The sequence below is a fragment of the Salmo trutta genome, chromosome 13, assembly GCF_901001165.1.
Source record: "Salmo trutta chromosome 13, fSalTru1.1, whole genome shotgun sequence".
NCBI lineage: Eukaryota > Metazoa > Chordata > Actinopteri > Salmoniformes > Salmonidae > Salmo > Salmo trutta.
Window position 1 is genome coordinate 11,554,566 of NC_042969.1, and position 27,042 is coordinate 11,581,607.

Genomic DNA, 27,042 nt, shown 5'->3' on the forward strand with positions numbered 1-27,042 from the left:
CTGGTGTTTATTACGCCGTTTAGAATAATGAATGTGATAATCAGTTTCATGTATTTTAGGAATTCTAAGTCATTTACAGATCGGAGAAACTGCTCAGTTGGACGGGAGCAAGAAGATGCTCAGATAATCTCCTAATGTCTGGCTTTCAACATAACCACACATACTGAACTGACCACATGATCCACCCTGGGTCCCCAATGTCTCAAATTCCAAAATAATTCAAAACGGCTCTCTTCGAGAGTCTGAGAGATCATTTTTGTCAGTAAAGGCTGTACAGGTCTACCACCTACTGGTTTTAACTGGGGAAAACAGCCTGTTTCCAGATGGCCTTTACTTCTCCTGTGAACAAACCATGTCATGATGAGGGTGTTTTAAAGCATTAAATCAACTAATCACATAACAGCAATAACCTTTATTGGGTTCACTGGCGATTTTGTATGAGAAAGCAAGTGTTGCACAGCACGATCAGCACCACACTGAATATACCCGAGTGTCTGGTATATATAAAAGAGTTAGAGCACCTATGCCTTAAGCATGGAAGTCAACAACATTGAAGAGACCATTACATTTGTATTGGGAATGTACTGTATTTATTGTAAAAGGGATTACTTCACATTGTATTATGCATATAATGCAGTATACTTTACCTGACGACTCACCAATAATTTATTTCCTCTGCTCTATCAATCGCTACATACATTAAGTCTGAAACTGCCATCCTAGAAGTCATTTGAGGGACTTCAAAATGAGGGACGTTGTGCAAAACAAATTAGTCAGCGATCGAGTGGTCTCTAACAAATGTAACCAATCAGAGTATCAAAGTTGATAATGTCTTCATGTAGGCTGGCTCTGACCTAACCTAATGTAGCAGGTATAAAAGAAACGCCTGAAACAAGATCCCCTACTTACTGGTCTTCAGAAGAAAATAAAAAAACTGTCGGGGGAGGTTCTCTTCTGAACTGTTCAACCAATCCAGTAAATGTGGAGGGAGGAGTTCAAATGGAGTGTGGCCTTGTTAACGTCCAAAAGCGGAAGCGATATCACAGGCTCTTTCCAAAAAAATGAAAAAATGACAACACATTATTTGGCATTAATTTCTATTGGGCACAAAATAATCTGAAACACAACCAAAACAAACAGCAAATCCCCCAACAAATTTGTAGTCACAAGCCTGATGTAGTCATTGCGTGCTATGAATATGGGACCAAATACAAAACTTTTTACTGCTTCAATACATATTAGTGCTCCCCTAAAATGGGGTGACTATGTACAAAAAGTGCTGTAATTTCTAAACGGTTCACAAGATATGGATGAAAAAAAAAATCTAAAAATAAAGCTGACTGCACTTTAACCTCGTAGTCATTGTTTGATTTCAAATCCAATCTTTTGAAGTATGAAGCCAAAACGAAGAAAAAAAATGCTTCACTGTCTCAATAATTACAGAGGGCACTGTATGGAAAACCAATAAAAACATTACAATTGTGTGCATCATCAAAGTTCACTTGAGGACTCAAATGAATGATCTTTAAGTCTACATATCCATTTTCAGAATGGGCACCACTATAAAGCCAATAGAGTCATTTTGTTATGGCATGACAGGAAACTAACATCCTGCAGCATCACAAGACAGACCGCAGGCAACAGTTCAGCCTGGCCTGAGCTTCTCTACATACTGAGGAGTTTGGAATTATTGGATCCCTTGACAAAGATCAACAAAAAAAGACTATAAAAAAAGAATACAAATACTGAACTATATAGTATGCTAAAAAAATGAAAATTGATATTATTTTATACTAATACATTTGCTCAGAGAAAGAGATTGTTTAACATATAAAAAAATCTCAAAAAGATAGGGATCAAAATGATTGGATCCCCTGTTTTAAATACTCCAGCACCCTCCCCTTGCTAGGACAACAACACTGAGCCTTCTTCTAAAATGTTTTATGAGATTAGAGAACACGTTGGGAGGGATCTTATACCATTCCTCCATACAGAATCTTCCCAGATCTTTGATATCCATCATCTGCGCTTATGGACTACACTGTGGTGGAACTTTGATGTTATGGGACTATATTGTTTCCACTGGTCCTTGGGCCCTTGTAAAAGTCAACGGCATCATGAACTTTACCAAGTAACAGGACATTTTAGCCAAAAAAGCTGGTTGCCTCTGCCAGGAGGCTGAAACTTGGCCGCAACTGGATCTTCCAGCTAGACAATAACCGCAAGCACACATCAAAATCCGCTCAGAAATGGGTAATTGACCACAAAATCAACATCAGGTCTCCAGACTTGAACCCGATTGAAAACCTGTGGTTTGAATTGAAGAGGGCAGTCCATAAGTGCAGGCGAAGGATTTTTACTAGACCTAATCAACAACAACAACAAAAAGAATCGGTAGAACCATGACTCCCCCCTTGAACTGCCACCATAGGCCTAAACAACACAGCCATAAGAGCAGGTCAGGGCTCAGGGTTGGAATATCCACTGCAGTGTCTAATGCAGTCTAGTTTTATTTAAACCATCCCAGCAGCTACCTTAGAAACATAACTTTGTTCTCTGCTTCTCCCAGCATGCACTTCGTAGCCTATAGTCTACGGATCATTTGATTGAGACCACACTAAATAGCCTAGAGGCACACTTGATATTGCACGCCCAGCAGAGAATCAGAGATGAGGGGCGGCATCGGGCACATGTCGATATATAGACTTATAAGCAACTCATTCTAAAACACTGAGAAATACAGACATTTCATCAATTACAAATGACAAAAAATGTCCCCTGAACTAGATTTAAAAATAATAATAAACACTCCTCTGGACTGAAATGTAAAAAGCATTCCTCCAGGTACCCATTATGTAAATGTGGATCCATCCCTAAAATAAATACAAAAATGTTGCATACAATATAGCTCAGTTTTTGTATTGTTTATTTCATACAGTCTTTTTTGCTCATCTTTATCAAGGCATGCAATAATTCCAGACCCCACCGTAACATAACATTACCACACAACACCCAGTGTTGTCATTGTTCATCCTGCTGTTCCTTCATTTGCTGTAAAGACCCATGCTTTCTGCCTATGTGATCCTCCAGGTACTTGCGACGGGTGAAGCAGCAGCCGCACACCTTACACTTGTGTGGCTTTTCTCCGGTGTGCGTACGTCGGTGCGCGTTGAGAATACTGGTCTGGGTGAAGCTCTTGGCACAGTGCTCGCACTTGTATGGCCTCTCCCCAGTGTGCATTCTCATGTGGATGTTGAGGTACTTCGGGTTGACAAAACTCTTGTTGCACTCTGTGCACTTCGTCTTCTCTTGCTCTGCCATATTTGGCCCCTCGCTACCCGACACGTGTAGCTTCAGATGCATCCGCAGGTACTCCGGCCGATTGAAGGCCATGGCGCAGTGTTCGCAGCTGAATGGTTTCTCTCCGGTGTGAATCATCTTGTGGCGGTCCAGGTGGGACTTCTGGATAAAATGCTTCCCGCACACATTGCACAGATGTGGCCTCTTGTCCTTGTCCGTGTGGGAGTACATGTGGCGTTTGAGGTATGTGAGGTGGGTAAACTGTTGGTCACACTCATTGCATATGAAGTCCTTTGTCCCCTTGTGGTGAACCTGCATGTTGTGAATCTTCAGGGTGGTTTTGCTGCCGTAGTCTTTGCCACACTCTTCACAGTGGTAAGGCTTCTCCCCTGTGTGATGCTGAAGGTGCCTACTCAGCGCAGCCCTGTTTGGCAGGACCTTTTCACAGAAACTGCAAATATGAAGTGTTTTCACCCTTATCCTTTTCTCTATAGGTGGTGTGAATCTTATTCTTGGTGCCTTCAAACCCGTGGCACCTTGCTTTTTAACAGTGACGTTTCCAGAATCTGACTTCATTGTCTTCTTGCTCTTGGGTCCTCTTTTTCTCTTTGCAGGTAACACCTCCTGTTCAGTCTCCTCCTCTGAATGGTCAGAACAGTGCCACTCCTCTTCACTTAAGTCTTTAGGCTCAGTCTGGGAGCCTTGGTCACTCTCCTCACTTAGGTCCTTAGACCTCCTCTGTCTTTTTCTGAGGGTAGTGTCTTCAGCTGCAGCGTGTTCGTCCATCTTGAAGTGGGCACTTTCAACTTCCACCACGTCTTCGGAGGGAGTCCTGGTTCTTACCTTTTTAGACTTGCTACGTTTTTTTCTAGGGGGAGTTTCTTCAGCCTGTTCGACCAATTCATAATGATCACTTTCAGCTTTGTCCTCTCCACGAGGCGTAGTTCTTTTGGGGGGGCTGCCCTGCTTCCTCCTCTTAGAAGCAGAGGCCACTTCAGTCTCCTCCTCCACAACTTCCTCCACCTCAGGCTCCGCTTCAAATACATTGAAGTCACTACGTTGCCTCCTTTTTCTGGGGGAAGCCACCACAGTTTGTTCATCTGACAAATTGTCATTATCCTCCTCATTGCAGCGAATATTGGTCCTTTTCTTTTTTGAGTTGCTATATTTACATGTTCTTTTTGTGCTCTCTTCTAGGTGTTCACCAGGCTCGGCCCCAGAACAGTCATCACAATCCTTTGAGGGAGACTTTGTTCTTGTCTTTTTGGAGCTGCTTATTCTGTTCCTCCTTTTCGGTGGGGAGGCCTCCTTGTCGCTCTCCTCCCCAGAACCAGACACGGGAGAAAAGCCCCTCTCTTGTTCTTTTAGAACGTTGGAATGCGTCCTGGGACTTTGCCTCCGGGAGTTTCTCTGAGGAGTTCTCAGCTGCCTCTCAGAGCTTTGAGGAGTGGCCACCTCCGGCTGTTGTTCTTCATGATAGGAAACCGGTTCTGTGGGAAACAGAGGGGTGGTTTTAGATGGTTTTTTAAATTTATTTTTATCATTCCAAAGTTATGAAAAACAACATGAATGAAGGAATTACATTATATTTGTGTCAAATCGCCAATTGGCAACCCATCCCTTATGGGATTAATTGACACATAAACAAACATTACAATAATTCACTGTGGTAATTAAATGATCATTCTTCTTCCAGTGTTCTCTGCAATGCGCATCGCATAAAGAGTAAAAAATAAAACATTTAAATAAAGACAATCTAAGGTAAAAATCTATACATAATAGTAAATTACATCCCTAGAGCAGTAAAATAATATACATACATATATACAGATGAAGTCGGAAGTTTACATACACTTAGGTTGGATTCATTAAAACTTGTTTTTCAACCACGACACACATTTCTTGTTAACAAACTATAGTTTTGGCAAGTCGGTTAGGACATCTACTTTGTGCATGACACAAGTAATTTTTCCAACAATTGTTTACAGACAGATTATTTCACTTATAATTCACTGTATCACAATTCCAGTGGGTCAGAAGTTTACATACACTAAGTTGACTATGCCTTTAAACAGCTTGGAAAATTCCAGAACATTATGTCATGGCTTTAGTAGCTTCTGATAGGCTAATTGACATCATTTGAGTCAATTGGAGGTGTACCTGTGGATGTATTTCAAGGCCTACCTTAAAACTCAGTGCGTCTTTGCTTGACATCATGAGAAAATCAGCCAAGACTTCAGAAAAAAATGTGTAGACCTCCACAAGTCTGGTTCATCCTTGGGAGCAATCTCCAAATGCCTGAAGGTACCACGTTCATCTGTACAAACAATAGTACGCAAGTATAAACACCATGGGACCACGTAGCCATCATACCGCTCAGGAAGGAGACGCGTTCTGTCTCCTAGAGATGAACGTACTTTGGTGTGAAAAGTGTAAATCAATCCCAGAACAACAGCAAAGGACCTTGTGAAGATGCTGGAGGAAACAGGTACAAAAGTATCTATATCCACAGTAAAACGAGTCCTATTTCGACATAACCTGAAAGGCCGCTCAGCAGGAAGAAGCCACTGCTCCAAAACCGTCATAAAAAAAGCCAGACTACGGTTTGCAACTGCACATGGGGACAAAGATCTTACTTTTTGGAGAAATGTCCTCTGGTCTGATGAAACAAAAATAAAACTGTTTGGCCATAATGACCATCGTTATGGTTGGAGGAAAAAGGGGGAGGCTTGCAAGCCGAAGAACACCATCCCAACCGTGAAGCACGGGGGTGGCACCATCATGTTGTGTGGGTGCTTTGCAGCAGGAGGGACTGGTGTACTTCACAAAATTGATGGCATCATGAGGGAGGAAAATTATGTGGATGTATTGAAGCAACATCTCAAGACATCAGTCAGGAAGTTAAAGCTTGGTCGCAAATGGGTCTTCCATATGGACAATGACCCCAAGCATACTTCCAAAGTTGTGGAAAAATGGCTTAAGGACAACAAAGTCAAGGTATTGGAGTGGCCTTCACAAAGTCCTGACCTCAATCCCATAGAAAATATGTGAGCAGAACTGAAAAAGCATGTGCGAGCAAGGAGGCCTACAAACCTGACTCAGTTACACCAGCTCTGTCAGGAGGAATGGGCCAAAATTCACCCAACTTATTGTGGGAAGCTTGTGGAAGGCTACCCGAAACGTTTGACCCAAGTTAAACAATTTAAAGGCAATGCTACCAAATACTAATTGAGTGTATGTAAACTTCTGACCCACTGGGAATGTGATGAAAGAAATAAAAGCTGAAATAAATCATTCTCTCTACTATTATTCTGACATTTCATTCTTAAAATAAAGTGGTGATCCTAACTGACCTAAAACAGGGAATTGTTACGAGGATTAAATGCCAGAAATTGTGTTAAATGAGCTTTAATGTATTTGGCTAAGGTGTATGTAAACTTACAACTTCAACTGTACATACTGATATATATATATATATATATATATATATATATACACACATACATAACATATACAGATAAATAAATACAGAAAACAAAGAAACAGAAGTCACTTGAACCCAGTCTGGCACAAAGATGAGAAGATTCATATGGGAGACAAGCCAATGCACAATCTATATACACACGCCATTAACCACATAGAAGATAAATACTTTTACAATTTAATTACAGATAGCCCTTTTTCTTTTATTCCAGGCTTCATCTAAATATTCTCGCAAACAGAAATACACAATGGACAAAAAAAAATACATTTCAATTTTTACTCATCGCTCAGCCACATAATGCCAGGATATATCTGGTGGTCTGTCTCCTCATCGCTCAGCCACATAATGCCAGGATATATCTGGTGGTCTGTCTCCTCATCGCTCAGCCACATAATGCCAGGATATATCTGGTGGTCTGTCTCCTCATCGCTCAGCCACATAATGCCAGGATATATCTGGTGGTCTGTCTCCTCATCGCTCAGCCACATAATGCCAGGATATATCTGGTGGTCTGTCTCCTCATCGCTCAGCCACATAATGCCAGGATATATCTGGTGGTCTGTCTCCTCATTGCTCAGCCACATAATGCCAGGATATATCTGGTGGTCTGTCTCCTCATCGTTCAGCCACATAATGCCAGGATATATCTGGTGGTCTGTCTCCTCATCGTTCAGCCACATAATGCCAGGATATATCTGGTGTGCTTTCTGGAATAAGAGCAAGTGTATATCGTGGTAGAGGATAAAATTTGTTTCATTCTCTATTTCTTCCAGGTCACAATAGTTACATAGTGTTTCCTCTTCCATTTCACCACAATACTGACCTGTTTCAATACGCAGAGGCAATATCCCTGATCTGACCTGTTTCAATACGCAGAGGCAATATCCCTGATCTGACCTGTTTCAATACGCAGAGGCAATATCCCTGATCTGACCTGTTTCAATACGCAGAGGCAATATCCCTGATCTGACCTGTTTCAATACGCAGAGGCAATATCCCTGATCTTACCTGTTTCAATGCGCAGAGGCAATATCCCTGATCTGACCTGTGCACATAGCTATCTCTTGCTTATGGGTAGGTTATACATAATATATCTCTCACACACCAATTCACCCTTAATCAAACAAAAGGTTCTCAATTTGGGTTTTTGATTCATCTCCTCCACCCATTTTATATTCATGTTGCATCAACAGTTGTTTTTTGATCACATCTATGTCTCCCTTCATTTGGTTTTCATACAGATGTTCACAGTCAGACTGTTGAAAAAGGTCAGACATTTCAGTTGCCCAGGCTCTCCTATGGATAGATCCCATTAAAAAAACTTTACTATCTATTCTGGCAGTTGACATCTACAACAGTTTATTCCAAAGTCTCACCATACACGCCTTCCATCTCACCTCACTGGGTACCCAGCCCATATCCAACAGTCTATTCTAAAGTCTCACCATACATGCCTTCCATCTCACCTCACTGGGTTCCCAGCCCATGTCCCCAGTTATTGCAAGTATAGGTGCAAACTTGTGGACACCTAAAAAGTAATGTACTGCTCTGTTGTGGACATGTTCGTTTTTAAAATAACTCTTAGAACCCTACACTCCTGCTGAATAGTGCAGAACAGGACACACACATGTCTGATACAGTTTGGAATACGTAGCATAACCAATATCGTTGAGTGTTTATGTTTTTCCTATAACTCCAAGAGCTCTACTTGCTGAGTCGGCCAGGGCTGATGTTCTGTATAGCGAGGTCATATGTTCATCAATAAAAACACCCAAATATTTATAAATGCTGGTAAACTCACGAATGTCTTCACCAAAATGAAACTGAAAAACTCTTCTCTTAGTACCTGGCTTTCTAAAATGCATTAGCTGTGTTTTTGGCAACAAGTTGTAAAAAAACATTTATCATTCTAAGATTATTTCTGGAACATCTCTATCAATACGGGATTTACAGAGTTGTATAAAACATGTAGATACAAATATCTTTAATGATAGGTATTGAAGATATTATTTAATATGAGTGTAAACTGCACGGTGGAGAGAGCATTATGCTGTCATTTTGCAGAGTAGAGTAGAATGAAATACAAAATGTAGTTTCTATGGACTAAATGTGTTGTATTTGTCATTAGGTTTTCCAAGGATAATTAAACAGAAACTGTTCCAAACAAGAATCCCCAATGAAGTTATGATGTATTCATTTAGGCCTCACTAAGGTTGACCAGATGTGTGTGCAGGGAATAGCCATATATGTGCCTCTGTGCTGTTCTATCAGGTATTATAAACTGGGTGGTTCGAGCCCTGAATGCTGATTGGCTGACACCAGTGGTATATCAGACCGTATACCACTGGTATGACAAAACACGTATTTTTACTGCTCTAATTACGTTGGTAGCCAGTTTATAATAGCAATAAGGCACCTCGGAGGTTTGTGGTATATGGCCAATATACCACGGGTAAGGGCTGTGTCCAGGCACTCCGCGTTGCGTCTGGTTGAAGAACAACCCTTTCGCCGTCGTATATTGGCCATATACCACCCCTGCTCGGGCCTTACTGCTTAATTAGCTCACGCTGCAGTGTAAGCTTAGAAACCCGACTTGCACTCATTGCCTGCTTGCCTGATGATTCTGCGTTTGATGAAACATAAAGCAGCTAATAGCTAGCTTGTAACGTTAACATTTTATGGATACATTAGCAAGCCACTTACTTCTTTTCGACCTCCGTGTAGCAGATTTATTCGAAATAGTTTTTACAATATCGGTAAGGTGTAATTTCATAAACTTCCACTCAACCTGCTCACTATCGCCCATTGTTGTCAACTAGCTACCAGGCTGGCGACAAGACGAGAGGAAAGCAGGACATTTTCAAAATAAAAGTCCCCCACGTAGGAGAAACGTGTCAATAACCTGTATTTATTCATGATATATGAAAAATAATTGTCAAAACATTAATAATGATTCATATTTGTTCATATTTAAGTGACATTTGCATTAAATTGTGGGTTTAAAACATGTCCCAAGGTCGAATAAAGAATAACACATTTCTGTATACAGCACATACAAATATTGCACTGTACAGGAAAAACTATAGATTGTGTGTCCATAAAACTAGAGTCCAGTCTACTCACTACAATCCCTAGAATACAAAAAGCTAGGCCATAGGAAATGTTGCTGGCCCCTCCATAGCTGCCAATGCAATTCACTGTATATGAAATACTGTACATGTTGGACTGTAGAGAAGAAACTAAACTACGAGTCTGGAGTAAACGTTAGGGGGGAAGGGGATACTCAGGCAGGTCTCTACTAACTAGTTTTGGAGGGGGACTTTGTCATACAGACTGTTGCTGGCTTTTTACTCCACCCCTTCATAGCCCACAATGCAATTTACTGTAAATGGACTGTAGAGGGGAAAAAACGTACTACCTGTCTCAAATAAACTGGGGTGGAAAATACTCAGTAGGGTCATTTTTACCAGGTAAGTTGACTGAGAACACATTCTCATCTACAGCAACAACCTGGGGAATAGTTAGAGGTGAGAGGAGGGGGGATGAATGAGCCAATTGGAGGCTGGGGATGATTAGGTGACCATGATGGTATGAGGGCCAGATTGGGAATTTAGCCAGGACACCAGGGTTAACACCCCTACTCTTATGATAACTGCCATGGGATCTTTAGTGACCACAGAGAGTCAAGTCCCCCGTTTAACATCCCATCCAAAAGACAGCACCCTACACAGGGAAATTTTTTAGACCAGAGGAAAGAGTGCCTCTTACTGTCCATCCAATACCACTTCCAGCAGCATCTGGTCTCCCATCCAGGAACCAACCCTGCTTAGCTTCAGTGGTAAGCCAGCAGTGGGATGCAAGGTGGTATGCTGCCATCTCTAACAACCAAATATAATTTGTTTTGGAGGGGAACTTTGTCATATAGACTGTTGCTGGCTTGTCCCCTCCATAGTCCCCCATGCAATACACTGTATATGAAATACATATTGGACTGTAGACAGAACAAAGTTTATTACCTGTCTCAAATAAACTGGTGTGGAAAATACTCAGTAGGTCTCTACCAACCAAATATAGTTTGTTTTGAATGGGAACTGTGCACTGGCAGAGGGGCCCATGAGCTTGTTTAGAATGACAGGAAATTAGCTTTCAAAATGCAAAAGTTTCTCTCAGCCTCATCGCAAAATGTGTAGAATAGCAACAAATTAGCTCAGGGATTGTTGAAAATCAGGACAGTCCTTGTCCGGCAGGGAAACGTTATTTTTATAGTTGAGAAAATAGATTTTGTGGCATTATTTCAGCTTAAAATGTACATTTAGGGGAATTGTATAAGGGAAAATATTTGTTTTGGGAATTTGCGCTACGTCACTGGGACTGTGTTGTACGGCCTACAATACACTGTATATGAAATACATATTGGACTGTAGAGAATAAACATTACTATCTGTCTCAAACTGGGGTGGGAAATACTCAGTAGATCTCTAGTAACCAAATATGTTTAAGTTTTGAGGTGGACTGTGTCATACGGTCTGTTGCTTGCTTTTCACTCTGCCGCCTGCATAGCTCCCAATGTAACTCTGTGCCCCCATTGTAAGCTGTTTGACCACAGTAAAAGTCCAGCAACACTTCCTATGACCTAGCTTTTGTTCAAACTCATCTGTTTTGTATTCTAGGGATTCTAGTCAGTAGACTGGATCCTGGTTTTATTGACATACAATCAATAATATGTTCCTGTCTACTGTTATATTTTTACCATATAGTGTCCAGGCACTCCACTTTAAGCTGTTTGACCACAGTAAAAATTCAGCAACACTTCCTATGACTTAGCTTTTGTTCAAACTCATCTGTTTTGTATTCTGGAGACTAGTGAGTAGACTGGATCCTGGTTTTATGGACACAGAATCAGTCGTTTTCCCTGTACATTGCAATGTGTTTGTGCAATACAACACAAATACAGTGACTTTTCTCAAACATTAAATTATTTCAAAATTCCATGCTTGAACAATAGCACCAGTAAATTAACATGAAGTATGCAATCAAATAATGATTATTTATTTGTATTTTTTGAATTGTATATTTTTTACCAGTAGGATATTGTTATGTTCTTTACATTCATTAACTTAAGCTCCAACCATTTCTCTATGTGCTCCACTGTATAATATTATTTATATTATAAAAAGTAATAATTCTCTTTAGTTAAAAAATTCTCCCCAATGTAGGTATACTTTTTTGTACATCATTTTAACATAATGAACTATGCAAATATATATATATTTTTTTAAAGGCATCATACACATCGCGTTATACGGTATACTTTTTTTTGGGGGGGGGTCGTGTGCTTTTGTATTGGGCATAGGGATGGTAGTGCATTTTTTCCCCCTGTTTACTATCGCCCTTTTGCTGGTTTTACTATATAATTTCTTCCCTCCGAGCCAAATTTCCTAATTTGCTTGCATACGCCTCCCCTAGCCCTTCATCCTAACTCTCTCCGATCCATTACATTACACAAAACAGTCATTGGACTATAAGGTGTCTTCTGTAAGGGGGAATTTTGTTAAGAGGCTCAGCCTGAACGCTCAGCCTGAACATTAACACGCATCGCTTGCGGTACGGTTTTGGAAGCATAAGGACCTTATCTTTCATATCAAAGAATAAATCATTTTCTAAAATGTAAAGATTCAATTGATACACACCTTTATTGGTTTAGGGTTCCTACATGGCAAAATCATATATGGATGTATTGAATCACACACACACACACACACACACACACACACACACACACACACACACACACACACACACACACACACACACACACACACACACACACACACACACACACACACACACACACACACACACACACACACACACAAACATCTCCTTCTGAGTTATCCAGTGGTGATTTTAGCATGTAAATCTTGGTGGGGCATGTGGGATGCATGCCAGCAAAGCCGCTACATAAAACAAGACTAAACAATACATTAATGGCACTATACCAATGCTACACATGGCTATCAAGGCGGAGCCTTGTCTGGCAGCAAAACAGTTCATTCAGCCTCATTTACTGCCTTTTAAAAAAACATAGCTGATATGGCTGACTTGCTTAAAAAAATGTGGTTTCTACTGACAGTTGAGATGTACAAACTATGGCATAAGGGGACGACAAGCGGATAAGAGGCAATCCGTAATTTCGATTAAGACATTAATGAGCGAGCTAGGACCGATGTAGTCAATATAACTATTTGTTCAGCACTTCAAAATGTACAGCTACATAATTCAGAACATGAGCCGTTCTTACAGAGTTCTCCCTGTACACCAAGTCAGATCCGTAGGATAAATAAAGGGGGCATATAAGCAGACAATGAAAACTCTTACAATATTCAATGATTACATTTCTCAAAAACAGGTTATAGGCTACATGTGCACCACCAAGTCAGAACAGTAGGTGAAATTAAGAGGTGAAAATAGACCAAATTATTAGGTTGAGGCACATGGGCTACTAACAGCTTACTACACAACATACACTTAGTATTACTTTATTAGCTACAGTATACATATCTCCCTTCCATATTACATAATTTATGCAGCAGCATACAAGACATGTGTGGACCTTTTTGTGCTGTGCTCACTTGAACAGGAAGGTGGTGTGGCAGTCCCTTGTGGGCAAATTCTGTCATCAAAGTCTGGCATTCTCTGGATGTATGGTGCTTTCAAGACAACTGGGAACTCGGGAAAAAAATAGTTGAATCAGGTCGTAGCTCTAGAAAGAGGCCCCAGTTCCAAACGTACAATCCCGAGTTGGATGAAACTTCAACACGTATTTTGTAGCCAGTCGTAGCTCGTTTTTCCTGAGTTCCCAGTTTTCTTGAACTCACTAAAATACAATTTTGCAGTTCTGAGTTAACAGTTGTTTTGAGCACGGCACAAATCATGCTTCATTGACAGCATGACAAATGTTGAATATCTTAGATTCGCGACCACACAGCCACTCCACTGAATATCAGGCTAATGATTGGTTTGCAATGCTTGCAGTTAGCCACTGATTCCTTCAAAACCACTCATTGTTGAATTTGCGGATTTGAGTTAGGGTCTAACTTGTTGTGTAATGTCTATGTCCAATGGCCGATAAGCATCGATAAGTTTTATCTATAATTTTTCTTCATTATTTATCTCCATATGACAAGGATTAAAAAGGATTTGCCAGTAGATTGTCGACTTGATTCATGATGATGACTGCTAGCTAAGATTTTGAAAGTATGATGTTGACATCAGTCCAATCAAAGCTACTGTAGATATAATGTTATTTGATGTCATTTTATCTGTGGCCAATGACCTTGAGCCTTCTTGGATGGGCACTTCTAATGTAACTCTATGGCAGCACCCAAGGGGCTAGAATTTTAGAGCTCTAACCTTAGACTTGACGGTGACATATTGTCCCCATGAGTGACAGAACACTGAGCCAATCACGGCGCAACGCTCCGTATTTTCTGCTGGCTTGCCGCACCACCATAGAAAGCACTGAGCTAGGCTGAAACACCTGCGTTTTGGAGCTGCCTTACTCAAGGAAACAAAAAAGAGACCATGTTTGTATGCATACTGCTATTTTTTTATTTAACAAGGCAAGTCAGTTAAGAACAAATTCTTTTTTACAATGACGGCCTACACCGGCCCAAAAAAATGTGGGGTCGCCACTGGAGTTATCACAGTTATGTCATTCTAAACAGGATTCTCCTTGTTTTCTTTCCTTGTTTTCTCTCATATAATCTTACTAGAATACCGGCTGCACGTCATTCAATACATCCATATATATATATATATTTGGCATTCTAAATGGACCGGAAACCAAAAACAGAAACACTCCTTTCTCACTGGGCACATTCTGGTTGAATCAACGTTGTTTCGACATCATTTCAATGAAATGACATTGAACCAACGTGGAATAGACGTTGAATTGATGTCTGTGCCCAGTGCTCCTCCCATCTTCAACCACCATAGTAGTCCTCTTTCTCTTCACCAACTCTGTGTCTGTTTTTGTCCTCTTCCCCTTGGTTTTCTGCCTCTTTCTCTCTCCTTCCCATAATCTCTCTCTTTCCCACCTCTCTTCATTTCTCTCTCCCCTTCCATCTCTCTGTCTCTGTCTCCCTCTTTCCCTCTCTCTGCAAACTGTATCTTTTTCTCTTTTGCTCTCTCTCTGTTTACCCTCTCTCAAGATCACTTTTTGGAGTGTCTCTGTGTGAGTGGACAGTCCCCTCAGGCCATGGCATTGCCTGACACGCCTCTCGCTCTAAGCATGGAGAGACACACACACCAGGGAGTCCACACACACTGTCCCTTGGTATGTGGGGCTGTGCACGTGGGTGTTTTTGAATATGCTTGTCCTTATGTTTGTACAGTATGTTTGCGTTTGTAGAAATGTGTCTGGGTGGGTTTGGCTCTGTACTGTATGTGTTCATGCCTGATTTTGTGTAGGTGCCTATGAAGGTTGGTGCATGTGTGTGTGTGTGTACTGCTACAGTGGTAAATATGAAAATAAATATGAAAACAAAATCTTATTTCAAATGAAACGATCACCCCCACCTCTCTGTCATGGTTTAAACGTGGTTCAGGTTCTTTCAACCACGTTCATCTCTCTGCTCCGCCTGCCTCACGGGAATGATACACTAGCACAGGTTGCCACGCGGTGAAACAGCGCGTCCCTTTCATTTCAATGGAAGGAAAGCGGTGAGAAGCGGAGAGGGCTGGGAACCTTTGGGTGGTGCGAAGGATAAACTATTCCCAACTTTATGCAAATCACCAGCGGCGACCGCTGGGCGATGACCAATCATATCGAGTGGTTCCCATGACGAATTTGACGTTATGCGACCCAAAGCTGGAGACTCATACTACGGCGTTCCATAGGAGACTTTCTTCAGCAGATGGCTGACAAAATACTAAGATGGAAGCAAATGTAAGTGATTATAACGTCTTAACGAATCATGTAAAAAATGTACAGCTGACAGGAATATGTTAGTTAATGTACAGACAAATTATTATGCATATTTGTTTTTATTATAAAGTTAATTTACAAAAATTGCGATTTAGCAAGCTAGCTGTCACATCCTGACCACCTTATTTTCTTTGGTAGAGTAGGTCAGGGCGTGACAGGGGGTGTTTTGTGTTTTTCTATGTTTTCTATTTTTATGTTTAGTTCTAGTTTTTCTATTTCTATGTTGTTGTTTTTTGGGATGATCTCCAATTAGAGGCAGCTGGTCCTTGTTGTCTCTAATTGGAGATCATTTTTAAGTAGGAGTTTTTTCCACCTGTGTTTGTGGGCAGTTATTTTCTGTTTAGTCTCTGTACTTGACAGAACTGTGCGCTGTCGTTTTTTCCTCTTTGTTATTTTGCTTCAGTATTTTGAGTTATAATAAAGTATCATCATGAGCATTCAACACACTGCGCTTTGGTCCCCTCTCTACGACAGCCGTTACACTAGCTGACTAGCTAACATTAGCCAGCTAGCTTGCTAGGTTTATGGGTCTCGTGACATGAGTATGAAATTGTAATTGTTTGTTTTAGGGACTCCTGAAACAACCAGCAAACCAGGATGTCCTCTTGTGAAACAGTGGATGTAAATAATCTAGCAGGCTAAAGCATTTACTGCAAATTGAATGTACAATTTTGTAAGCTTTCCTTGTTGATATTTGCCATGCAATGCAGATAGATGAAATATCGCAGCTAGCTATGTTCTTGCTTATTGTGGAGGATAGAAATACCTGTATGCCTATGGATGTGTAGCTATCTATCTAGCCGATCTGTGTATGGACCCAAACGTTTGGTATACATATTAGTTCAGAACCTCAGCTATCATAGCCAGTTGTATCAACATCATAACAGTCTGAATGACATTAATGAAGCCTATGGATTGAGTAGAATATAATATAACTTTGTGCCAAGGATGCAAGTTGTATATACATGTTATTACCATGCATGAGATCCCCCACATTGTAGCCTGTACATTTAATATATTCACTGATCATGTACTCTACCTTGACAAATAAAGGTGCAGTTTAGGTATGAATGTCTTTGAGATTATTTTTCAGTCATATCCAATACCAGGAGTATCAAATTCCATTCTTTGAATGATGCTGTGTCTGCATGTATGTATTACAATTATACACTTCAACCGTGTTTACCAATCTTGGTCCTGGGACATTAGTTAATGTGTAACCAGACTAGAATTCATATATATAGAAATTTAAAAAACAGTACACTACACTACACTTCCTATGCATCATGTAAATACTCTAAAACCAGTTCATCTCAATATCTAATGCCCTTCATCTGCATTGATCTGATAAACAGGATAGGTGTAGTATTTCATCAAATGAGACTTAATTTCAACCAGTAGAGAATGTAAACGCTTTATTGAAAGATGTTAATTGTCCAAGTGTTATAAATACATGCATTATAAATATTATTATTGTAATATTATAAATACAAGTTCAATCTGTACTTCAATGCACATCTGTTGTGCATTATAAAAACAGGAAGAAAGGAGGTGGCGAGAGAGGTGTAAAAGACAGAAAGGGAAAGAGGTAAGACATAGAAGCAGGGAAGGCAGCATATGATTAATGAATCACAGTGCAACCCAAATATTCTCTCAGTTCATCACAATTACATAATAGTGTCTCTCGTCGGCCCAAAGGTTCTTAAAAGCAGGTGAGGTGGCAATGATGGGACTGGGGGTTGTCATCCTCTCTCACATCAAAACATATCTGCAGGCGAGAGACAGAGCGATAGCATGTTTTAGCCTTGTGTTTTTATTTTTAATTCTAAGATTGTTAGTCATCATCATAATCAGGAGGTGAAATGCAAAACTGCCCTTGGATCATTAACTCTGGGACTACTGCATCTCTATAATAATTCTTCCTGTTGACCTGACCAAGTGACCTCTCACCTCGCTGTGTCCTTCATTTGATTTTTTACCTTTATTTAACTAGGCAAGTCAGTTAAAAACAAATTCTTATGTTCAATGACGGCCTAGAAACAGTGGGTTAACTTGGGCAGAACGACAAATTTGTACCTTGTCAGCTCGGGGATTTGAACTGGCAACCTTTCGGATACTAGTCCAACGCTCTAACCACTAGGCTACTCTGCCACCCCATGTAGCCAGTTCAGATGTGGGAGGGGTTCACCGACACAGCTGATATAACCAAGGATTTAGGGAGAAGAGGAGAGAGGGATGAAGTGAAAGAGACTTATTGAGAAAATAAGGTAGTTAAAGACAGTGTTCAACAGGAAACTGTGTGTGTGTGGCCTCACCTGGTATCCACACCACTAAGTGGCTGCAGAGTATTTTATGCTGAAAAACATGAACGGACAAACAATATAGCGTAGTTACAGAAATAATGAAATGTCTTACTATTCTCCATGGTTGGCCCTCTTGTCTATTCTTTGAAGGTGGAAGGAGCCACAGTTATACACCTGAACCTGTTTACTGCACAACACAATCCATCAATCAGATTGATACATGAGTGTGTAGGTGTGGGTTATAGGGTATCTAATTGTTCTACATTTTTTCAATATGGGTGATTTGAAATATCCCGTTTTGTTTTTCTATAGACATCACACCCTTACCTAAACAGCACCCTCACCTGAGAAGTAGAAATCAAAGGGAGAGAACCTGGGAATTGAATAACTGCAGTTGACATAGCTAAGTAAATGGAAGAACACTCTTATTGCAATGTGAATGACTCTTAAAAGAGCCTTTGGTTGTGCATAGTGTTGCCAGGGAACAGCACCCTCTTCGAAGAAGTAGGAGGTGAAGATCTCCCGCACACAGATTGCCTCTCTTGCTGCGTTGTTGGACCCCATCATTGAAACATCCTGCAGAGCAGCAGACTTCTCCTCTGGCACACGGCGGCGAGCTGCAGATCCCCTCCCCTCCTCACAGCTCTCTGTATCTGAGGACAGAAAACATCACAAGAAAACAGACTTCATTATAGTCAAATTAGACCACACTGAATATTATGTTACTATTATCTTCATCCTCACTTCTAGGGACTGGAACTACACAAAAGTACCTGCCTTATCCAGAATAGCCTACTCTCTCATGACAGTTGGGGCTGCTATCCTATCACCCTCCTCCATAGCCGTTAGCTAACTGCCTACAAATGCATTTGGAGTTTGTGTTTTTACAGTGATAAATACATCAAGATATGAAGTTAGGTAGATGGTGATATTTCATTCACTTAGCTAGCTATCTATACAGTATGTGAAGTTGACCAGAGGACATTTCTCCAAAATTATGATCTTTGTCCCCATGTGCAGTTGCAAACTGTAGTCTGGCTTTTTTATGGTGGTTTTGGAGCAGTGGCTTCTTCCTTGCTGAGCGGCCTTTCAGGTTATGTCGATATAGGACTCGTTTTACTGTGGATATAGATACTTGTACCTGTTTCCTCCAGCATCTTCACAAGGTCCTTTGCTGTTGTTCTGGGATTGATTTGCACTTTTCGCACCCAAGTACGTTTATCTCTAGGAGACAGAACGCGTCTCCTTCCTGAGCGGTATGACGGGTGTGTGGCCCCATGGTGTTTATACTTGCGTACTATTGTTTGTACAGATGAGCGTGGTACCTTCCGGCATTTGGAAATTGCTCCCAAGGATGAACCAGACTTGTGGAAGTCTACCATTTTTTTCTGAGGTCTTGGCTGATTTCTTTTGATTTTCCCATGATGTCAAGCAAAGAGGCACTGAGTTTGAAGGTAGGCCTTGAAATACATCCACGGGTACACCTCCAATTGACTCAAATGATGTCAATTAGCCTATCAGTAGCTTTTAAACCCATGACATCATTTTCTGGAATTTTCTAAGCTGTTTAAAGGCATAGTCAACTTAGTGTATGTAAACTTCTGACCCACTGGAATTGTGATACAGTGAATTTTAAGTGAAATAATCTGTCTGTAAACAATTGATGGGCAAATGACTTGTGTCATGCACAAAGTAGATGTCCTAACCGACTTGCCAAAACTATAGTTTGTTAACAAGAAATTTGGGGAGTGGTTGAAAAACATAAATGTATGTTAACTTCCGACTTCAACTGTATAAAAATTCCAGGCAGGCCATTATTTTGGCAATCATGGCTATGTCCCCATAGGATGACAATGCCCCCATCCACAGGGCACGAGTGGTCACTGAATGGTTTGACGAGCATGTAAACGGTGTAAGCCGTATGCCATGGCCGTCTCAGTCACCAGATCTCAACCCAATTGAACACTTATGGGAGATTCTGGAGTGGAGTCTGAGACAGCGTTTTCCACCACCATCAACAAAACACCAAACGATGGAATTTCCTGTGGAAGAATAGTGTCGCATCCCTCCAATAGAGTTCCTGATACTTTTAGAATCTATGCCAAAGTGCATTGAAGTTGTTCTGGCTCGTGGTGGCCCAACGCCCTTTTAAGACACTTATGTTTCCTTTATTTTGGCAGTTACCTGTACTTTTCTTTACTATTAGGCCCATAAAGAAATGGAGCCGCCAGCGAATGTCACGGTATCATTCACACTCTGCATGCCTGTGTTTGAGGATAGAGGGGTCAGCATGTGTAAGAACAGGAGGATAAATATTTTCAACATTGTGTGTTCACCAGATCAACTGTTAGTGTACCAGAGCATAGAGAGAGGGGTGTGTGGGAGGGGAGGGAGAGCAGAGAGAGAGAGAGAGAGAGAGAGAGAGAGAGAGAGAGAGAGAGAGGCTGAGAGAGAGAGAGAGAGAGAGAGAGAGAGGAGAGAGAGAGAGAGGCTGAGAGAGAGAGAGAGAGAGAGAGAGAGAGAGAGAGAGAGAGAGAGGCTGAGAGAGAGAGAGAGAGAGAGAGAGAGAGAGAGAGAGAGGCTGAGAGAGAGAGAGAGAGAGAGAGAGAGAGAGAGAGAGAGGCTGAGAGAGAGAGAGAGAGAGAGAGGAGAGAGAGGCTGAGAGAGAGAGAGAGAGAGAGAGAGAGAGAGAGAGAGAGAGAGAGAGAGGCTGAGAGAGAGAGAGAGAGAGAGAGAGAGAGAGAGAGAGAAAGAAAGAAAGAAAGAAAGAAAGAAAAAAAGAAAGAAAGAAAGAAAGAGAGAAAGAGTGAAGTTGTAGTGAAGGCGTGTGATCTCTGACTACTGCAATAGGTCATCAACAGAATAATAACACACACACACACACGTATTCAATCTCCAGCTCTCTTACACACACACACACACACACACACACACACACACACACACACACACACACACACACACACACACAGCCTACTCATGACCAATGTCTGGGTGATTGATGAAGGGAGGGGGGCACAGAGAGCCACCCTAGGTCAGCTGTGCAATTAGCTTCTCACTCCCCCCCATCTCTCCCTTCTCCACCCCTTACCATCTCTCCTGCTGAGCTGACTACCACCCCCAATGCCCAGAGGGCCAAGGAACATTGTGCACTTACACACGCGCGCACACACATAGCAGATTGCTAGCTGGTTAACTGATCACCAGAGCAAGCATTGCACCCTGCATACATTGACATGGTGACAATGGTTTTTGGTAGAGTGATTAGTTGAAAATCCAGAGAAGTGCAGTTATGCAGAAGGTCCTGGATGCAGACACAGACACACATACACACAAATATGTTCTCTACTGATGAATGATGTCATATGCTTCCACAGCCTGTGGAGCTGACCTTCTGAGTAGCCATTGTTATTGTTCTGTGCAGTTACCACTGTGTTGCCATAAGGAACAGACTGTGTGTGTCACGCTGCTGAAAATGGAACAGCCTTGACCCAAGTCATGGAGGGACTCAGTTCTGACTCAACCCACCCCCGAAACATGTATTAACATATACACACACACACACATGCTGCATACAATCTCTACCAAACTACACCCACCACCCACTGAAATGTACCCTGGAAAGCACACAGACTGCACAGGCACACACACACACACACACACACACTGTGTTCTGTCCCTTCACAATGGAGAGATCCATACTCAGGTTAGGTTCTACTTGTGTTAGAGGTCTTCACCTGAACCCAAATACCCAAGACCCGACCTGGGACCCGAGCGGTTCCAAGTCCAAATGCTAACTTTTCCCTTGGGTCAGGGTTGGTTCCTGTTTGATTGTCATTGGGTCTCTGTCTATGTTAACCCAGGCCCTGTGTGAGGATAACCCAGGACCTGTGTGTCCCCAGGTGCTTCCATTTGTTGACTTCTGCAACCGTAAAAGCCTTGGGTTCATGCATGTTAACATCAGAAGCCTCCTCCCTAAGTTTGCTTTATTCACTGCTTTAGCACACTCTGCCAACCCTGATGTCCTAGCCGTGTCTGAATCCTGGCTTAGGAAGGCCACCAAAAATTCTGACATTTCCATCCCCAATTACAACATTTTCCATCAAGACAGAACTGCTAAAGGGGGCAGAATTGCAATCTACTGTAGAGATAGCCTGTAGAGTTCTGTCATACTATCCAGGTCTATGCCCAAACAGTTCGAGCTTCTACTTTTAAAGATCCATCTCTCCAGAAATAATTCCCTCACTGTTGCCGCTTGTTATAGACCCCCCTCAGCTCCCAGTTGTGCCCTGGACACCATATGTGAATTGATTGCCCCTCATCTATCGTCAGAGTTCGCACTGCTAGGTGACCTAAATTGGGATATGCTTAACACCCTGGCCGTCCTACAATCTAAGCTAGATGCCCTCAATCTCACACAAATTATCAAGGAACCTACCAGGTACAACCCCAAATCCATAAACATGGGCACCCTCATAGATATCATCCAGGCCAACTTGCACTCTAAATACACCTCTGCTGTTTTCAACAAGGATCTCAGCAATCACTGCCTCATTGCATGTGTCTGTTATGGGTCCGCAGTCAAATGACCACCCCTCATCACTGTCAAACGCTCCTTAAAACACTTCTGCAAGCAGGCCTTTCTAATTGACCTGGCCCGGGGTATCCTGGAAGGATATTGACCTCATCCCATCAGTAGAGGATGCCTGTTTGTTCTTTAAAAGTGCTTTCCTCATAATCTTAAATAAGCATGCCCCTTTCAAAAAATGTTGAACTAAGAACAGATATAGCCCTTCGTTCTCTCCAGATTTGACTTCCCTTGACCAGCACAAAAACACCCTGTGGCGTACTGCACTAGCTTCGAATAGTCCCCGCGATATGCAACTTTTCAGGGAAGTCAGGAACCAATACACACAGTCAGTTAGGAAAGCTAAGGCTTTTTCAAACAGAAATGTGCATCCTGTAGCACTAATTCCAAATAGTTTTGGGACACTGTAAAGTCCATGGAGAATAAGAGCACCTCCTCCCAGCTGCTCACTGCACTGAGACTAGGAAACACTGTCACCACTGATAAATCCACAATAATCGATCATTTCAATAAGCATTTCTCTATGGCTGGCCATGCTTTCCACCTGGCTACCCCAACCCTGGCCAACAGCTCTGCACCCCCCGCAGCAACTGGCCCAAGCCCCCCCTTCTCCTTCACCCAAATCCAGACAGCTGATGTTCTGAAAGAGCTGCAAAATCTGGATCCTTACAAATCAGCTGGGCTGGACAACCTGGACCCTCTCTTCCTAAAATGATCTGCCGCCATTGTTGTAACCCCTATTACTAGTCTGTTCAACCTCTCTTTTGTATCGTCTGAGATTCCTAAAGATTGGAAAATGGCCGCGGTCATCCCCCTCTTCAACAGCCTTGGTTTCTCTAATGACTGCCTCGCTTGGTTCACTAACTACTTCTCAGATAGAGTTCAGTGTGTCAAATCGGAAGGCCTGTTGTCCAGACCTCTGGCAGTCTCTATGGGGGTGCCACAGGGTTCAATTCTCGGGCTGACTTTTTTCTCTGTATATATCAAAGATGTTGCTCTTGCTGCGAGTGATTCTTTGATCCACCTCTACGCAGACGATACCATTCTGTATACATCTGGCCCTTCTTTGGACACTGTGTTAACAAACCTCCAAACAAGCTTCAATGCCATACAACACTCCTTCCGTGGCCTCCAACTGCTCTTAAATGCTAGTAAAACGAAATGCATGCTCTTCAACCATTTGCTGCCCGCACCCGCCCGCCTAACTAGCATCACTACTCTGGACGGTTCTGACTTAGAATATGTGGACATCAATAAATACCTAGGTGTCTGGCTAGACTGTAAACTCTCCTTCCAGACTCACATTAAGCATCTCCAATCCAAAGTTAAATCTAGAATCGGCTTTCTATTTTGCAACAAAGCCTCCTTCACTCATGCTGCCAAACATACCCTCGTAAAACGGACTATCCTACCGATCCTTGACTTCGGCAATGTCATTTACAAAATAGCCTCCAACACTCTACTCAGCAAACTGGATGTAGTCTATCACAGTGCCATCCGTTTTGTCACCAAAGCCCCTTATACGACCCACCACTGCGACCTGTATGCTCTCATTGGCTGGTCCTCGCTACATATTTGTCACAAACCCACTGGCTCCAGGTCATCTATAAGTCTTTGCTAAGTAAAGCTCCGCCTTATCTCAGCTCACTGGTCACCATAGCAACACCCACACGTAGCACACGCTCCAGCAGGTATATTTCACTGGTCACCCCCAAAGCCAACACCTCTTTGGCCACCTTTTCATCCAGTTCTCTGCTGCCAATGACTGGAACAAATTGCAAAAATCACTGAAGTTGCAGACTTATATCTCCCTCACTAACTTTAAGCCTCAGCTGTCAGAGCAGCTTACCGATCGCTGCAGCTGTACACAGCCCATCTGTAAATAGCCCATCCAACCAACTACCTACCCTCATCCCCATATTTGTTTTTGTTTTTCTGCTCTTTTGCACACCAGTATTTCTACTTGCACATCCTCATCTGCACATATATAACTCCAGTGTAAATTGCTAAATTGTAATTACTTTGCCACTATTGGTGTCACGGTTGTCGTTGGGAAAGGAGGACCAAAATGCAGCAGAAATAAGTGTACTCATCCTCTTTATTAAATAAAGAAGGAAAACTGAAAACAACAAACACGTACACTGAAACACTACAACAAAATAACAGTCTGGCAAGGCACACGGCTAAACACAGAACAATCTCCCACAAAACCTACACCAAACAATTACCCATATATAGGACTCTCAATCGGAGGCAACGAGGAAGCACCTGCCTCCAATTGAGAGTCCCAACCCCCCCATTAACCTAACATAGAAATACACTCACTCGACTGAACATAGAAATACCTAAACATAGAACATAAACCAAAACCCGGATATAATAAATCAAACGCCCTTCAACAAACACACCACCCCGAACCACATAAAACAAATACCCTCTGCCAAGTCCTGACCAAACTACAATAACAATTAACCCTTATACTGGCCAGGACATGACAATTGGCCTATTTATTGCCTTACCTCTTTACTTCATTTGCACACACTGTATACTAATTTTTCTATTGTGTTACTGACTGTATGTTTGTTTATCCCATGTGTAATTCTGTGTTGTTTTTGTCGCACTGCTTTGCAGTTGTAAATGAGAACTTGTTCTGAACTGGCCTACCTGGTTGAATAAAGGTGAAATAAAATAAAATAAATGTAACTACAGCTGATAGACCCGAGTGGACCAGAATGGACACGACCAATGCTCTGCATAGTCTATAGCCCCCATAATCAACGAACCCAGGATGGGGTCGTGTGTCCCCCCCCCTAAAAAAGAGGGAAGAAATCGTTTTTGGGGGGGGAACTCAGTCAGGCTTCGACCCCATATCATATAAACACCCCTAAGGGATAGGGAAAAAATGCTCCCCCATGCAAAATGTGTAGAATTGCAGGAAATTCACTTTAAAACTGCAAAATGTGTGACTGGACCTTCTGAAATAGTACTTGAGTACCCCTGGTCTATATAATATTTATTTTATGCTAGTAAAGTGGATTTATTGACTTATAGAAGGCCTAGCCATTTTATAAAACCTATTTATTAAGAGCAACTTGGCTGATAAACAAAAAACGGGTCTAATTGGGCTGGTGTAGACCTGACCATTAGGGTACAGATAAGGTCTAGGTCTGGGTGTCAACGGGTCCATTTGGGTTGAGGTCTGATTTGTTCTCGATCTATTCGGTCTGGGTCCCCCTTTTTTTAAATGATCGGGTCCGTTCGGGTCTGGGTCCAACTCTTTGGACCTTAGAAGACCTCTAACTTGTGGCCGCTTTCTTATTTGTGTGTAATTTCACAAATCAATACTCTAATCCAAAACTAATCTCAAGCGATTAGCTGACAATATCCATCCGATCCTAGTCCTCTCCAATGCACGTCCAGACTCTGAGACAGAATGTCCTGCTAACTATTCGTACAAAAATAAACCAGTCCGTCTCGCGCGTAACGGCGCGTGAATGGGTGATTTGACAGCATCTTCTTCTGAACATCTGAGCACTGAAAGGTCGAGCAACTTCCGTATTTTGGAGCACGACTCGATCTAGCCTTTTAATAACATAGTTATTGAGGTCGATTGAAGGTTGTGGTCAAATCCCTGGGGTAAATGATCTGTGGGCTGCGGTGCGAATAGGCTACTTGTATGAGTTGCAATGGTAGGCTATTGCGCCAACCAAAGTTATGAATGTTTGCTATTACTGATTGTAACACACGCATGATCAAGACAGGAAGTAGAGCGACTATATACATTTGAGAGGATGAGGTAACTAACTGCCTCATTCATGCATAGTCGTAGACGTCACGTTCATGATGTCCACTGAGTCTCCGCTCCCAGGTAGGCTACGATCTCTTTCATGAAATACAAAATACTTGAAAACATTCTCAATATCATAATATTTCTTAGACTAATTAAAAACATTGAAGTTGGGCAATAAGTATTTTTGTCAAATTAGCCTTTCCTACCTCCTTATCCTCGTCAACCCCTGTGATCTAAACTCACTGCCCTGGAATCGTGCCAAGCTCCCCAGACACACACACACACACACCACCGTGGCCATCCTCTCTTTTCCAGTGACTTCCTCCCCTGAGCAACTTATCCACACCATCCCCTCCTCCCTTTCCCCTCGCCCGCGCGAGTCTGAGCCATACAGAGTGACGTATGAGCTAATCCGCGGCTTCCCACATCCGTGGGTGCCAGCTCACCAAGTATAAACCCAATCCCGGGAGTTCTGCCTGTCACTCACTCACTCAATCGCACCGACTCGGTCACCAGAGCTGAACTTCAGCGGAGATAGCAGGCACTTTCTCAGCGCTCAGGCTAGCTCGCTTTCGGCTTTGGTTCGAG

At 42.0% G+C, this 27,042-nt stretch overlaps 1 protein-coding gene across 1 annotated transcript; it reads right to left on the reverse strand.

Annotated features, from left to right (window-relative positions):
* Positions 1–567: 567 nt before the first annotated feature.
* On the reverse strand, positions 568–9,633 carry LOC115205190 (zinc finger protein 583). The gene is made up of 2 exons (XM_029770915.1): positions 9,488–9,633; positions 568–4,790 (listed from the first exon to the last, which is right to left on the reverse strand). The coding sequence occupies exons 1-2, from the start codon at positions 9,588–9,590 to the stop codon at positions 3,022–3,024; spliced, it is 1,872 nt and encodes a 623-aa protein (XP_029626775.1). The 5' UTR covers positions 9,591–9,633; the 3' UTR covers positions 568–3,021.
* Between the last annotated feature and the right edge of the window lie 17,409 nt (positions 9,634–27,042).

Excerpts from the sequence above, each read along its gene's own strand:
- LOC115205190 (XM_029770915.1), bottom strand. The coding sequence starts at position 9,590 with ATGGGCGATAGTGAGCAGGTTGAGTGGAAGTTTATGAAATTACACCTT. Across the intron at positions 4,791-9,487 it reads TACACGGAGGTCGAAAAGAA|AACCGGTTTCCTATCATGAA; the intron begins GTAAGTGGCTTG and ends TGTTTCCCACAG.